This window comes from Tyto alba, unplaced genomic scaffold (genome assembly GCF_018691265.1).
Source record: "Tyto alba isolate M040663 unplaced genomic scaffold, T.alba_DEE_v4.0 Super-Scaffold_18, whole genome shotgun sequence".
NCBI lineage: Eukaryota > Metazoa > Chordata > Aves > Strigiformes > Tytonidae > Tyto > Tyto alba.
Genome location: NW_024881280.1, coordinates 376,756 through 394,348, shown reverse-complemented (window position 1 = coordinate 394,348; position 17,593 = coordinate 376,756). Strand labels below are relative to the sequence as shown.

The 17,593-nt window shown below is 36.0% G+C and overlaps 1 protein-coding gene across 11 annotated transcripts in view; it reads right to left on the bottom strand.

Moving 5' to 3' along the window:
• Positions 1 to 17,593, bottom strand: part of CD44 (CD44 molecule (Indian blood group)) — a 52,870-nt gene that overhangs the window by 23,750 nt on the left and 11,527 nt on the right. For all 11 annotated transcript variants that reach the window (XM_033011136.2, XM_033011179.2, XM_033011188.2 and 8 more), the window contains exons 2-5: positions 6,096 to 6,261; positions 3,314 to 3,450; positions 1,828 to 1,899; positions 920 to 1,159 (exon numbers count right to left, since the gene is read on the bottom strand). In XM_033011136.2, coding sequence (XP_032867027.1) covers positions 920 to 1,159; positions 1,828 to 1,899; positions 3,314 to 3,450; positions 6,096 to 6,261 — 615 coding nt within the window. The remainder of the gene's footprint in view (positions 1 to 919; positions 1,160 to 1,827; positions 1,900 to 3,313; positions 3,451 to 6,095; positions 6,262 to 17,593) is intronic.

Here is a 17,593-nt window from a genome sequence, read left to right as displayed (position 1 = left end):
TTGAGAATAATGATGCAAACTACTGGTGTCCTTCACTGGTAAATTATTGGTGACTTGAGCCTGTAGTCAGAGGTCACACAGTAAACTTTACTGTATTTAGAGGATGAATTATATTTGTATCCCTTAGGTTCAATGGGAGCTAATCTTTCAGACCTCTAATAATTTCAGTCACACAAGCAACAAAAAAGATGAACTAAAATACATGCCAATTTCACAAGAAATCAAGATACAAGCAAGGCACTCAATCACTAATTTTCCACCCTGCAGAATGCCCTAGAAAAGAGTATGGCATTTGTATTTGATAGGACTTAATGAAAATACAATTTGGCTTTACCACCTAAAGGAAGAAGATGTTAATAACATTTTCATTTGACAGTTTTATCCCTCATTAGATTCTGTAATATGCTGTAGTAAGAGGATGTTCTAAAAACCCTTCTGTGTTTGTACAAAGAGAAATCACTTGTACTGTAAACTCCTCCTTGTTCTTATTACTTAATGTCAATTCATCCTTTAGAGAACAGATAAGAACATGTTATCCTTATGTCTAAGTACCCATACTCTCAGCCTCACTAACCTCTCTGTGTTCACTGCTAGATATGTTTTTGAAGCTTTAGTGAAATAAATATTTTAATAAGAACAGGAGCAAATTCTGAGAATCATCTATTCTCAACATTTTAGGAAGGTTTATGTGGGAAACCATATTGATGTGCATATCAAATGCACGTGCAATCAAAAAAATCCTTAGAAATTCAGAATGCTTCTATTTTCTTTCAAAGACAGACACGCATTTTCCTTTTACTTCTCCAGGATGTAAATTAGAGATGATGTTTCTCATTCCCTCATTCTGTCCTTTAACTAGCAATGTAATTCTTCACTTATTTATTTTAAAGGGGATATAGTGGTAACCTACTGTCCTTACCAGAATCTTTTCTAGGAATTTCTTTTTCACCCCCTCCAGAAGAATGATCTGGCAGCTGTGAGACTGGAGTAGCACTTCCATAGTATGAGGGGCTGGATCTCCTGATGGAGGTATCCATGGGAGTTGTGTCATGTGTTGATCCACTACCTACATTTTCATCATCCGCACCTGAAGTTGAGGACTCCCCGCTATGACGTGTGCCATCTGCATTATAACGTGAGCCATCTGCATTGTCAATGACTGTTGGAAAGAGAAAATTAAGCAGCTGATAATATCAAGGAGCTACATAGCTATATTTCAGTAACGCTAAACAGTTTAAGTCCTATATCTAAAAAAAAAAAAAAAAAAAAGAAAAAAAAAAAGAAACGTGTGGATTAATATCAGTCCATCCATTTTTGCCATCCTGTCTAATCTATCTATTCACTAAACTATGTCTAATGTATATATTTGTCAAACATACAAGGCCTATTCTGTATCAAATATTTTGATATTTTGATTACTTTGGTTTTGAACATAAAATATGTAAAGTCAATCAGAATTTTAGAACTGGGACAAATAATTTATTATGAGAGTTTTCTTCCATTTCCAGCTGCTTCTTTAACCAGCAGCTCAAATAAGATGTAAAAAGATTGCTGTCTTAAAGCCCTATATGTCAAAGAATCATTAGCAGATGTGAAGTGGTAAAAAATGTCAAATACCTGTATAAAAATGTTTGGTAGCATGTTGAGACAAATCAAGCTCCATAGAATTTAGGGGAAGACAAGTGACTAATTGCTTTAATTGCTGTTGAACATCTCTTGACTTCTTGTATTTCTTGATTTTTAATGTTAGCAATTGTTTATGTAAAAGAAACCCCACCCGATCCTAAAAGTGAAACAAGTGGCGGGTCTTTCTAAACAATACAGTACCTATTTCATCATGATTATCGAGGAAAGAAGAATTTAGTCTTTCAACTGGCTCACACGCTTTGTCCCTTGTTTCTGTAAGAGAAGGAAAATAGAAGATATTAAGTTGAGAAAAATGTCGTGTACATACCCATATTAATTATACATAATCACAAAACATCAGCTTCAGATATGGAAAATTGAAAACAAATTTTGAAATCAAATGTTATTCACTGATCTACCTATGTTCCCTTTTTACTCCTTCCCAGGTGGGGCACTTCAAGATTGTTCTGTCAGCTAACAATGAGATTCCCCTTTTCCATAACCATCCCAGAAAATGTTTGCAATCAACGACAGTTAAAATAGCCTTATGACCCAGTTTCAATGCAGACAACTGTGCTGTAATGGTGGCAGTTGCAGCTCTAATCCTTTTTAGCCAAAGGGATCCCCGTCCCCTCCGTGGAGGGCTCTGCAAAGGCAGAGCGTGCCCAGGACCAGTGAGCACTGCTTGCTCTGGTGGGCTGCACTGCCACACTTGGGGCCTCCTGCTCATTGTGCCAGGCAGGTGTAAGACTCAGGAGGAGTTAGAAAGCTCTGGTGGAATTAGACATTGCTGTAGCATAAGAGTCATCTGTGTGTGACAGAGGATGTCAGATCATCTGATACTAATGGCAATTCAAAGATGATTTTTAATGATATGACCGCCAAGAACAAAATCAGAAAATGTCACCGCCGTTCAAATCATCAATGACTTTTGCCTCCAGATTTCTGTAGCATCTGCCTGTTCCCACTGTTAATTTAATAATCTACTGAAATCCAAGACACTTGAAGTTAGTCCAGATTTTTTCTTCAAATACTGTGTTCATCATCTGTCACAAGATTATCTACATTTTCCTAATAATTTAGTAAAATATTTCCAACTATTAAAGGTTCAAAACCTTAGAAGAAAGCGGTCTGCTTCTGACTCGCATGGCTACCTAACTGCCTATTGTCTGAATGGAGAGTTGCCTAGGAGCAAATGCTGGATGAACCTACACACAGAAGAGCAGCAGCTGCCTCCATGGGCCTGGGACAGCCACCCCGGGCCCTGGAGCAGTGGCGGGTGGCAGCCACTCCTAGCATCCCTTAACACAAAATAACTGTTGTTCATTATAGAAGTTCATGTGTGCATGGACAGAAGAGCTGAGCAGCATTGCCTACAACACTTAGGTCTTTTAGATTCACCGCTGCAGTGGATCTCTGCAGTAAACTGTTATGATGTACAATTTGGAAGCTATGAAGCTATTCCTAAGGGCAGAAAATGGTTTAGTTCAAAACACACTAATGACAAAATGGGTCAAATTCATCACTGGCATTATAGATACACTCCTAGAGTCTGACAAAACGTATTTCTTCTCAGCTGAAAACCAGATGGTATTTAATACAGAAGCCCTCATTCTTAAATAGAAGATTGCACATATTATCTTCAGTTAATCTGTATCTAATATACATCCTAAAGGCATATACATACCTGTTGCATTGTAACAGTATGCATCATACCGACCAGTGGTGTTTGTTGAAAGTTTGTAAATGCCAGTATGATTTGCTGCACAAAGATGATAGGGATTGATTCGTGGGATAACAATATTCCCCACTACAAAACCATATCTATGAAGAACAAAGGAAAGTACACCACATTACATATTATAGCAGGTGGCATAAATGTTCTAGATATCTCAAACATGAAGAAGCTATGAAGAAGCCATTATTTTCATCTTATATTATTTTTAAAAAGTGCATGCATTTATGCATATTTTTTGTATATGAAGGGTGTTCCTTTCTCACATGTAGCTACATCAGACTCCAGCCATTTAACAACATTTTGCATGTAATTTATAAAGCTAAACACATTTTAATTAGTCAGCACCTTATTACCTAGGACAATTGGTTCCAGAGTAAGGCAATGAAAATGGAAGGCAAGTGCACTTTTTATTCAGTGTGAGGTTGTATTACTTGTCACTGAAGACCGGCTTCTTTTTTCTTCAGGGAGTCACATTTTCATTGCTTTGAATGTAACATACTGCTCAGTGACACTTCACACAGAAATGTTGGGGTCTCAATTTATAGTACCCGAGCAAATTTAGAGAATGATTGTAAGACACACCACTTTCTGTAAAAGCAGGCGGCTTAATAAAATACTCAGATACAACACTCATTCATTCACAAATTCTTACTGTATCTTTCAGTCAAACAATGTAGCTATTGTGTACAGAGTTCACATATTTTAGTGAAGACTGCAGTTAACAGAGTTACACAATGCACAATGTGTTATTACTAGTTTGCAATCCCATGACACCTGGTTAATTCCAGTGTATTTAGCTGGGAGGTGTGATAGGTTGGTAATGAGAACTGGGGTTTGGTTTGAGTTTTGTTTTACTTCCTGAGAAGTACAATTTATCAGGGATGAGTAAATCTCATAGTTTTTACAGTTTTTCATCTGTGAGCCTCATTCCTGTTACATGTCTGATGTGCAGATACTTGCAATTCTGAAACTCTCTTGTAGGTGAAATTATAAATTGCTTTACTCATACTTCCAACTAAGCCTATGTTGTTGACACTTTATAATTCATTAATCACCTTACTTGTGTATTGCTCTGTTGATTCATTTTACTCATTCACCATTCCACATGTATTTTGATGATTATATGCATCATATTTTTTCTCTCCTACACAAGCTTGGTAAGAGCCTAGCCTTACTGACAAGGACTTCTAGCATAGGATCAACAAATGAAAGTAAGAGGGTAAGAGGACTGGCTGGAAGGAAGGGAGGAAGGAATCCTATCTACATGACTTACATGTCCAAATATGTCCTCTGCTACACTGTGAATTAGGGAGAATTGTGACATTAATGAAAAAATGCAGCTCCCTACTGAAAAAAAAAAAAAAAAACAAAACCACAAACAAAAAACAAACCAAAAACCCAAGCATTTTCCTATAATCCTTTTTTTTTTTTTCCCAATTATCTTTATATTTTAACATCAGAAAAGAGTTTCCACAGTGCAGAATACTCATAATTGTTAGCACTAGAAATCTCTACCCATTTAGTGCTACACAATTCAGAATGCTATGTTCATATGCTAATGTTAGAAAAATAACATGCCTGCTATGATGTGCAGGGCTTTTCCCTCAGAGAAAAGAGCTGTCTCCAGTCTTTATGTGGTACTATTTTAAACAACATTACCACTTCTCACAGAAGAATCTTCTAAGAATTTTCAGCCCATTGTTCCCTGGCCCTGCTGTCCACCTGTTTCACCACTGTTCAGGGCATAAGACTTGTGAAAATGTATGTGACATATGCTATCATCAATAGCAGTGCATGACATACATATGTATATGAATGTTTTCAAGGCACTGCACATGTATCTTTCCATGATTATAAATTATTTTTATGGATACTATTAATTAAAGAGGAGCTTTAATCAATTCTCATGGGCTTGATTGGGGAAAACATTTCATCTTGATGAAATTTTGGTGTGATAAAGAATCTACTACAACCCTTGTAAGCTGTTTCAGCCAATAATTATTATCCTTACATATTATGTTTTATCAGTATGCAATTTTTTTAATCCAAAATTTTCTGTAACTCCCAGTCTCTTGATCTAGTTATTTTTTGTTAAACTAAAGAGTCTGTATTATCCACATTTTTTGCCCTATTAATTACAGAGGGTAATTAAGTTACTTGACAACATAGTTTGGGGTATTTAATTTTTATGGCTGTCTTCTGAAACTTCTCAAGTCACAGAATATAAGAATGAACTGATACTGTGGCCATTTTTTCACTGAGATGTCAAGAGTTCATCTGTCACAGGACCACTTGCTACTTTTTATTGTTTCTTGACAAGACAGAATTCCCTATACTGTGTATACCACCTTCAGTTTTGACTTAACATTAGGTCATTAAAAATCATAAATACTTTTCACGTACTTATCTTGCCAATTAGTGATAGAGTATGATCTGAAATCTTCCTAAATAGTTTATTTTACTGTCAATATTTTCTTATACTTTGATTTTATCTGTAATAGGTTATGACTTTAAAGATAATCAGTAAAAAATATGTGCACTCAAGGACTTTTTTACTACCAACCCAGAGCAAACATAGACATGCAGCGAATGTTCATCACAGAATATAAATTATTTGAGGAGTGATATGGCCATCTAATTAACAGCTATATGAAGTCAACTGTAATTATTACACTATAGCATGGATGGATGGATTTGTCATGATGTGTTATTTTTTCAGTACTTTTTTTACCTGCAAGTTTCAAATCCAAGTTCGTGAGCTTTCTTCAACTGCTCTAGTGTTGACAACGTACTATTGAGAGCTTTGCAGAGTTCGACTGCTTCAGATCGTGTGAGGCTGTAGCGACCGTTTTTCTCAACATGAAAAACTCCTCCATATCTGCAACTTACATTGAATTCTGTTATCAAAAGGGAAGAAAAGAAAAAAAATAATTACAAATGGTTGGACTTAATGCTTCACTGAAGACCTGGAAATGATTTATTTTCAAGTACAGTGCTTTCAATGCAAACCAGCAGCAACAAGTAGCAGGTACTGATTTGTTCAGAAAGAGTGCTAGCACTTTCAATCACCTTCTTCATACTTCCCTTCTTTGGCTGAGACACAAGCCAAATCTTCAGCCTTTCAAAAAATAGCAATACAACATATTTTTGTGAGGTATCTAACACTTTTAACATACCATTAACAAAAACATGCAGATGATGTAAATACATTGTGAAAGTCTTGGAAGCCACATTACTGCAAAACTGACTGAATATTCAAATGTATTTGAAAACAAAATATTTAAATAATAATAAAAGTTTTAAAATATGAAATTTTGTATAATTGGCCTTTATGATCATAAAGTTCCTTAATTACCTCATTGTCATCCCTTCACAGTAAATCCTTTAAAATTAATATATATGTCAATCCTCACTTTCAGAACTAGTTTGAGCAACAGGTTCCAATTATTAGCCAGAGAAAAGCAGAAAGCTTATATTGGTTTGATGTTGTGTGATATATCTGAGGCAAAAGCTAAGCAAGCTGCACAGATATTCTGAACTAGAAAAACATTATGCTGTTAAATACTCCATGAAAGATGATCTTTAAGCTCTTCTTATTCAGCCTGCTGGGGCAGCTAGAGGAGCATCAAATACACATTATACAAGAATTCACATGAATTAACTTCTTGCTTTGTGTTCATTCATCTTGACAGTATTTCCCTTCATTTTGAAAGGCTACCTCTTGCTGAGTTCACACTCACACACAAACATCTTATTGCCAATCCATGTCAGAGCTTCAATATGTACTACAGTAAGCTTATTTAATGTTAAAAGATGTCTTAGATGGATTTTAATTTAATAATACTGTAAAGATTTGCACATGGAAGTAACTTCCAATAGCAAGCAGCATGGGGCTGAAAACAATGAATAAAATAAAATAAATGAATAATTTAGGTGGCATAGTTATGTTGTGAAATTTGTTTTCTGGCCTTTAGCCTGGGAACCCTGGACAAGCAGTGTACGTAAAGCCTAAGTGAAGGGAGCACCTCAGACAATTCACTACAGATATTGAACAAAAGGTATAAGGGCTAGAGGCTTTTAGGAGATCACACTCTGTCTTTATGTTGGAAAGATACTGCCTACACAATGCAACAAGTACAGTGGGAAAATGGTATCATCCAAGGAAAGTCTGTGACTGAGTAAAATGGGAGCAAAAATAAAAAAAAAGATGACAAACAAATGTTTAAGAGGAATACCAAAGAAAGAGTTAATAATAATAACAACACAAATAAGAATAATCATGTGTGTGAAGAAAATGGGGAAAGATCAGGATGCTTCAAAGCAATGTGAATTATCTGCTGCTGCCCCACCTTTCATCAAGAGAAGAAAATGGTTGCAACTTCAGAATAGAATGACAACTGCAAACCACACTTAATTGGAGTCCCCTATTATTCCCAGTGAAGAGAGGAATATGACTCATTTTTATCTTAATTTTACCCAGAGTTCCATGTGCAAGAAAGGGAAAAGTAGACCAGTCTTCTCCAAATATTAAAAGGGGGTGTCTCTACCATCTATCTGAAAGAAAAGGTGCTATATAATTGTTTTCCTAAAAGAGCCAAAGTGCAATTAATGCATTGACACATTCTATGTGAATAACAAGCAACCTTCCTAATGTCATTTTTGCTTGACAGTCTATTTTCTTCTATAGTATAAATGTGAAAACAAATTATAGTAATCAAGGTATGTACCTTACATTGCTTTTGTTCATTGGTAAACAGGTTATTCTATCTACAGTGTATCTACTCAGTGTAAACTGCAAGGAATGTTCCTTTCCACAGGTAATGGGAAACAAGGAGATAAAATACCAGATTAGATCCAGACTATATGGTGTATGAGAAGCCAACCATTATTCACAGCACAGGTAGGAGTTCAAGCATATTGATGACTGCTTGTCCAAAAGAGCTCAAAAGCTGTACATCCAATCTTAAATACTTTCACCATAGGCAAAAGAATAATCATTATGGCTATTTGTATTGCCTTTCCACAAAAAGAACGTAAAAAATATCTCTTTTCCCATCCACCTCCCCAGTTATTTAGGCTTACAAAAATATTTAACATAGATAAAATTGATATATATTGCATAGCTGTTTAACAGTCTTGACGATTACAGTTCCTAATATTTTTATTATCATATGCTATAAAAAAATACCAAGAGGACATAATTTCTAGTTTTGTAAAATTTATGCAAGACTAACGTGTTTTCTCAAAATGACACAACTGTTTTCTTCAAGGGAAAAATAGTTCTATTGAAATTTCTCTGATGACAGCCATGTCATGAGAGTTTTTGAAGTCAAGAATAAGGAACCTGTGTGGAAGAGGACACTAACAAATTAATTTTTCTTTCCTGGATGACTTAATGTCTTACAACAGGGCTGAGTTTCACAGACTGATGAGAAGCTAGTGGATTAACATAGAACGATAACCTCAGCAAGTTCCAACACATGATTCTGGAACAGTCACAGTACTGCCACCAGTGCCAGATGCAGCCATGCACAGCACTGGTCCTGGGGAAAGCTGATGGACTAGAGACCTGCTGTGGCCACACCCCCTACAGAAAAGCACCGCATTCTCAAAAGCCATCACCACGTATGCACAGTGTCACAAATGCAGTCAACAAATGTTCAGGTTGCAGATCCCAACAGATGCTTTCTTACGACAACAGCACAAACAACTACTCTGCACAGAATGATGTAGCCCACAACTACTGCTATGGGATGAAGCTTCTCTCACCCTGCCTCATGAGTGATTTCTACCTTGGCTACAAATGTTCCATATTCAAAGCCTGACATTATTTTGGAAGTTGTCCAGTCATCAGGTGTATTAAACATAAATGACCTAGACAGGAAAAAGGCTTCTCTTTTGTTTTCCCTTCTTGATTCTCTCTTCCCTGTAGAACAAGGCAGGCCTAAATTTGTTAATAATTAAATATACTCTGTGAAGCCCAAGACAATATTAAATTTGGGGATTGGATCATAAAGTTCTATTTGATTACTTAAAAGTAACAAGCTCATTGATTTTGGACCTAGATTTGTTTGAAATATCAGCATCTCTTCCAGTAACTTTGGGTTAATTTCTGAAGAACTTCTGCCATGAAAGCAGATACCACATCTACTCACTTTGCATTTGAATCTTGCAGCTCATCCCAGATTCACTTAAATATTAAGTGAAGTTCATTTTTGTTTAGAGAGAATTTGTTTCATCTGTCATCAAACCTCAGCCTATTCATGGTTTTAAAATACTATAATATATGCTCCTTTACCACCCAGAGATCCAGTTGTAGTCAGAATTCCACTTAGTAGGCAGCCAATTCCTTAAACTCCAACTGCTGAAAATAAATAGGCTGATTTACACAAATAGGCTTAATGGAACTACTTGTAGGCTACAATTACACATGTACACTTTCCAGCATATCATACTGTAAACCAGGACAAGTTTGGGAAGTATCAGGCTTATTGCACATGTGCTGACCAGGTCCAAAGCTCCCAGGAATCCTTGCTCATGCAGCATGGAAGACCATGAGGGTGTCCAGGAAACCCCGGGCAGAAATGTGGCAATTCCAATTCTTAAAACTGGTTTTGAAGCCATGCAATTAGTTGTCATTTTGCCCTAAAGTAATGTTGAGACAGCATGCTTTGTTTTTATTTCAATGGTATCTACTACACCTACCATAAAAAATGTTTGTAACATTGCTGTAGTATAGACAATCTGTTCACGAAGCAGTAAGTGTGGAAAAAGAACTACAGCAGTACCTAAAACTCACATGACATTTCACAGTTTAAGCAAATTGTATAAAACCAGCATCTCCTCTATGAAGACAGTAATTACAACATTTTAAAAATGTCAAAACACCGATGCAGAGCATACTATCCAGACTTGTCAGGGAACTCACAGTTTTTATTTAATTGTCTCATATTGTGATGTCCAGACAATGGGGACCTTCAACTGAATTAATTGAAATATTTCTAATCATATCTATACAAAATTTATCAAAAATAAAAGACTGAGTCTAAACTAAATTAACACCTTAAATTATTTTTTCCATGCTGAGACTTATAGACTAATTTTGAGTTAAGAAAGAAACATGATTGTCAAATCCAAATCTTAACACATATTCCACCTTTTCCAATAGTGTGGGAAGGTCAAATCATTAATTTTATGTTGATGCTACTTGGCTGGCTTTAACACAGTTATGCAAAAGATGGACTTTTTCTTTGTTTCAAGAGACAAGGCAATGCAAAACTCATACCATGTGCCAAACTACGGCTGATCCCTTCAACCTTTCTGAAGTTTCAAAGGAAGTGATTCAGAATAGACTCACAGTGGAATCATGAGCAGCACCCAAACCTTCCCTTCTGCCCACTCGTATAGCTGGCAGGCTTTGGGGGCTGACAGGCTAGGCTCTTTCCCTGACATCCGCATGATTTGCTACAGAATTGTTTAATAATAGCTCTTAAAAAACACAAAAAGTACTAGACACGCGTGAATTGTCATCATCATTAGTCTCATCCAGACCATGAGACTTGGGTGACTCAACCCAAAGCCACATAATGCCCTTAAGCCTGCACGGAGTTCTATGAGCATGGAGAACATTAACTTTCACACAAGCCATTTCTCCCTGTCTAACCTGCGATTTCTGGTGCTCTGTCTCAAGCAGCTGCATGAAAGCCCTTCTCTGCTATTGCCATTCACATATCTAAACCATGCTTAATTAATACTTTTCAGCCAAAATCACTAACTCCAGTTTCACAGACATTTTACTAGCTAGAGCCCACTGGTGTCATAGAATTGTCTGACACTGACCACAGAGCCTTGTCCTCTCATGAAAGTGTGTTACACCCTGATTATTAATACTAGAGGCTTGTTAGAAGCTGTCACAGTACGAAGCCAGGTGCAATCTCCATTTCCACCCTGGTTCTGCAACCCTTACACATAACGAGTAACACTGACTCATAAAAACTCTTCCCATTGGAGTTGATTTTCCATAAAGATTTTTGAACCACTGGATGCACTGCTCCCTGCTTTTCATTGTTTCAAGATAGTACCTAAAGATTTAATTCACAGGGTGAATGTTGTCTTACATTAAAAAAAAATATGTTAACAACTGCAGAGATACAACAAAACCAATGAAGAGGAAGATTTGCAAAAACCCTGCACCCCCTAAATAAAAACCTGTAGAAGAATACTTAGACGCCAAGTTGTTAACAAGTTTCTTGGTAAAACCACAGTCTGCGTTGCATGGCAATGAGGAAATGTTAGTGTGTTGTTCTCAGGGGGGATTTTCCTTTTTGGTTTGTGGTTCAAGATGATTGATAGGTCACCAGGATGTGATAAATTGGAGCTGAAAAAAGGGACAGAACTAGGGGTTTGACAGTGCAGATAGTTTTCATTCTCTGTTTGCTTTAATAAATATAGTTTTTAAATTTATTGTAAGAAATTTGTCCTAAGTATATTAAACAGATTTCAAGCTCTAGGCAGCTATACATGGGTAAACATTTCCTTACAATCACAGATTACTTAATCTTGTATTGACACTTCTGAACAGGAACAACCATTAGCTTTGCACAGATATCTATATTTGGAATATTAGCACCTGCTTTAATGCATACTCATAATGAAGTAGAGAAAAGTGGCATATTGGAAACAGATTAACATCTGTTTTAAAAGAGACTCCTAGTAACTACAATTCCTCTCTAGACAAATCTAGAAATTGGGCCATACGAGTCCTAAAATCTGAGGAGCTTTTAACAGTTCAGATCTTGGCTCTCACTCCAGACCTATCTCCAGTTGATGTTTGGTTTTTTTTTAAATGTTTCTCAGGAAAACTAGTTCATGGCTAAATAAGAATGCATACTTTACTCCTGCCTAGAGTAAATTCCCTCTGAATACAGTATCTCATATGGTATGGATTCATCAAACATTTCAGGACCCAAGACATTTTGTCAACAGATATACTAAGATAGTCCATTTACCATTATTTTGACATCTAGGAGAACTTGAATGTACAAAAATATGGTTCAGTGATTCCTTAATACTCTACAATACACACGGGCCTGAATGGTATTATCTGCTGAGTAGTACACCACTTCTTCAGGGGCTATTAGGAAAACCATTCACTAAAGCAATTCACAGCCCAAGCAACTGTAGTAGGATACAGAGGCTTCCGCCTTTGTGTCAGAAATTGGACTAAATCTCAGGTCAGTAGTGATGAAAACAACTGGATAGCTGTTTGCTAGGTTATGTAAAATGATTCATTAGTCCCAGTCGCAGTCACTTATAGACACGTGTCGACATCATTAAAACACCCTTATACCTGAATCACTCAGGGCTTGATGGGGAAAGGAAAATTGTGCTGGGAAAATCAGACTCCAAACTGGGATAACTACACACTGATCAAAATTTAGAAGACAAATTCTGCAAGATCCATGTGAGTTAAGCAAACATGTGTCTGTGAGGCTGCAGTCCTTTACCATCACAACAAAAAAGCACCAAAGATCATGCAACATATTTAGTATCATTTAGTGTGGTTGGGTGATGTTTTCCTGTTCTCCCAGATACAATATCCTTTCTCTGCTATCCACCATTCTCTACAGAAAATAGAGAAACAAAACGGGAAATAAGCCACCTACACCATAAGCGAGGCTTCTCCAAATAGTAACAGTGAAAGTAAGTCCTTACAGATTCTTGGGAGTTGTCAGATGAAATACTTTCCTTGGGGTATTTTCAAGTTTTGAAACCTAAAATGATTTATAGGAAATAATTTCCAGAGTTGGTTGGAATAAACCACATTTTTGGTTTTCAAAGTATCCCTGGTGGATACTTAAATAAAACAAAGCAAGAGGTTTCTTTTTCAGTTTGAAACCATGTTTCATTTTGAAATGTAATTAGTTAGTTTGCACCAAATAAAATAAAAAAAAAAAAAAAAAGAAAGTTACTTTAAAATATTTACATGGTTTCAATACAAGCAGATGGTTTAAGGAACCCAGTCTAAAATTTCTCTGTAGAATTTTTTAAAATTTCATATTTTTATTCTGGTTTGGCATTAGGAAAATTTTCTAACTCTTTAAAATTTTAATGGGAGAGAAAAAAAAAAATACTTATATCCCTAATAGATTGCTGATAATCAGGGGAAAAAAATTTCTCTGCATGCCTGGCTTTTTATAAGCAGTGAAGTCTAGGAAAACACTTTAAAAAGAATTTACCTGAATGTTGCAAGGAGTGTCTACTATAAATAGAGACAATATATTTTTAGTAGGTGGGTGTGGTGACAAGAAAGTGAAGATGTCTCTCCATAGATCCAAGGATGTAAAAACAGACCTTTCTTTGAAGTTGTGTCAAAGCTGTTCCTATTACCCAGTTATATTTGGGTACCTAGTTATTTGGGCTGAAAAGGCACTCTTCTGTATGCTGTTAACTACATAAAAAGTCATGACAGAACCGTGATAGCCCTGTGATCCAAGTGGGCTCAAGCGAATCTCTGAAATGCGAAGGAGAGATGTGGCTGGCGATATAGATAGTAGCCAGAGAGGGATACACTGCAGTAGGGGGATCTCCTTTCTCCACCAAATGCTAATAAATATTCCTTACATTTCTGTATTACTTCAGCAAATGCACACTGGAAACAAGATGCGAGACAAAGCTCAAGCTGTTGACTTACTTCTAAGATTTTGTTCTTAATGAATCTGCCTACTGGCCACCAAAGTCATTGTCTGTATTTGTTTACTGATAAGCAAAAATCTTCAGTCTCTTAATCTGATAGCTTTCCTGGCTACCAATTTTAAAAAGTGGGGGTGGGGGTGGCACTATTAATGAATCAAGCATTCATATGGTTATTCAAAATGCAAGCAAATACAAGAAGTTTGTTTCATTTCTCAACAGTTGTTACGGGAAGAAAGAAGTCTGTTAACACACCTTTCAAACATACTTTATGTACTTGGCAACTGTTGCTCTGGTAAACATCCTGAGTGAGCCTATACAGTGTCATCACTTACGATAAACTCCCTTGCTGCTGACATTAATATTATTCTTTTCATAACAGTTTCATCCAATAGTGAGCTGGAAGTTCTCAGACTCCACGAGAACATGGCACAGCTATGCAGCACCTCAGTGGAAACATTGCAGGCAGTGAAATCATAGTCCTGGAATTAGACAGTTATCAGATACGGCCCCCTTGAGATGATGAAAACATAATCATCACTGTCGATACTAGGAAAGCTTCAGGCTGTACAATGAGTAGTCTAACCCCAAAGGCTGAGTAACTGGGCCTGTGAAGCCAATCAGTTGAGATCAGTTCCGTGCAATCCAGGTGAAGAAACACACATGAAACAAAGCTGCTGAATAATAGTGGGAGTCTGATTTTCATTGTTTGACTGAAATCAAATCGTTTAGTCATTTGGGATAAAAGCAGGTGAGACACAGGTTTGCTCAGCAGACAGATCCCCAGCCTGGAGCTCAAAGGGCCTTATGCCTATTCCCTGCTCTGTTGTTTACCCACTGATATAACCTGGATAAGCCAATTCATCTCTACCTCAGTTTGCAACTAACCTCCTTAATAAAGCAATTTTAGATTTACTGATAAAGAATGTTGTAAAAGCAAAGAACTATTACACTGTTGGTTTATTGTGTTCTTACAGCTTTTACATTCAGCCTCCATTTAAGCTTTGAAAAGTCATGGGGACTCTGATTTAAGTCCTGTGGTTATTTATATAAGAAATTAATACAAAATCAGAACTATGATTAAAAAGTCCAAGTAAATTACAGATTTTGAATTTTAATTATTTGCAGTATGCTACTTGATAATAATACCAGGTGTGATTTGAAACTATTTTTCACTTGATATTGAATTTTTTTTTTGTAGACAATTCCTAAACTAAAAACCTACGCTTTTTATATCTCCTCTGCTCCTCTGATTTATCGAGGAAAACCTCCAGTAAATATTCTCTATGTCTTAAATGCATTTGTACAATAAGTTCATTATGGAAAAGCAATCAATGATCAAAACTGAAACAGAGAATAAAAGATGTTGAATAAGAAGTAGGAAGTTTATTGACTTTATCAAGACCACTTTGAAAGAAAACAACAGAAACAGGAACCTCAGGAATCTTTTTTAAAGCTCTGAAATCCATCTAGTTAAAATAAAGATAACATTAGTCTGGCAGACATACTAAAAAGAAGTGTGTTTAGAATATGCCTCACAATGTAAGACATGTCAAAGGGTGAATGACCCATGAAGACTTCCCAGTAACAAATAATGGCAGGAGAGGACTCTCCAAACAGGAGACATATCAGTACTTATTTCAAATTTAGCTTCCCCACAATGCAGATTAACTCATTGCCAGTTTCTTTCATAATCCCTCTCCAATTTTTTTCAAATGTCTGGGAAAATTAGGATCAAACCCAGCCTTTTTGTATAAGTTGCTTGTACGAATTTACAAGGAGGTACCTTAAAGAACAGTACAAAGTAGCACAATATTAAACACTTAAATCAGGGATCATAGTTGTTAATTGCACATTAATTAAAATATTGTCCAATAATTTGTTGAATTTGGCCTGCTAGAAATCAAACTGGAGAACTGAACCTTACAATGCAATGCATGATTTAATGACTCATACTAAATTCACATTTCTCAGATTAAGAATATATCTGTAAGCTTTGCATGTAACTTTGCAGTTTTAAATATAAATAAAACATTACTTTTGAATATTTGTGATTTTCACCAAAAAACAGAATAAGGTATAGTATCATCTGCATTCTTAAGGTCTCCAGAATATGGAAGAGTTCTAAATCCTAACAAATTACTGGATGAATGATAATCAAATCAAAACCAACAACTGAAGGAAGTTACTTATTAGAATCAATGGTTATCAAAAAAGCAGCTAACTTGCTTTGTGATGTTACTCTGAAACCCTGCTTTCTTTCCACAGTGGGATTTTGAGTAACTTCTGTTAGCAGTGCTGTCTGATCATTGTCCTTACAAGACCTTACAAATGGTGTGATCTGAAGAAATCAGAAACGCTGGATGTAAAAGAGAAAGTAAAGAAACAAGTTTGGAAGGAAACATTCTCTGAAGAACAGATCATGGAAGAAGTCTGAAGAGATTAATTCACAGCAATAACAAAATATGAAAGTTTCATATCCAGCAGCGTGCACAAGTTACTGCAGTTTCAGAGATGTAGAATGGATTGACATCAATGTGTCCATCTCCATAAAAACCCCAAAAGTACCCATCCATAAGTGCATTTTCAATAAAGCGATGGCAACCGTAGTGCTAATAGGAGCGATGGGAAACATACTATACGCTGCTGAAAAAAATTAAATTTGTAAAATGCACTTTTAATTTGTATCTGTTGAAAATGTCAAAATTTTACTCTGGAAATATTAGGACAGACTAAGAGTGAAAACTCCTCAAACTGAAGATTTTCATTGGCAGAAAGACGTGGCTTGGTATTTCGAGTAAGTATGGTTCAAACAAAAGGCTACATTTGGAAAAGATCATTTTGTAACAAACAGGTAATGATTAACACAATCTACTTTATCAAATCTCATTTAGAATCTGTAGAAATCAATGAGAAATATCTTATGCTACCTAAAATCAGTGCAAGCTTCTGATGATGGAAAAGATCATTGTCACATCCAATACTCCCTCTGTTTTTTTCCCTAATACCAGAAGGGCAGAGAACCCCTAGCCTGTAACCAGAATGCCTAGGCCAGCAGGCAACTTCTACTGGATTTTTTGGTGGCAAAACGTTTACATTTTCTGGACTTTGTGTCACTCTATCCATCCATATACTACAGTTTCAAGAATCTTGAGATTTATACTGAAAATACTGACTAGCAAGAAACTTTCCTAATATACATGCAGGTTATTTATACCCCCAAAATAGATGTTCAGTTAAATTTCTTTAATAATTCTTAGTTTTGAAACTTTGATAATTGGTTTAGTAAAAAGGTATGTTTAATAGCTAGAGTTTGCAATTAACATTAGTATGTACACAGTGCTGTTGCTATCACAAATGTGAGATTAATTATATGCCTTGGGTTTAATATACTTTTTCCTATTTTTTTTTTTTTAATATTTATTTAATCTTAACGATTCATGAGAGTCAGTGAAGATTCACTTCTGTGAGGGAAGAATGGGAAAGAGGTATTGGCAGTGTGGCTTCAATATTGTGAGAATTCAAATGCTTTATTAA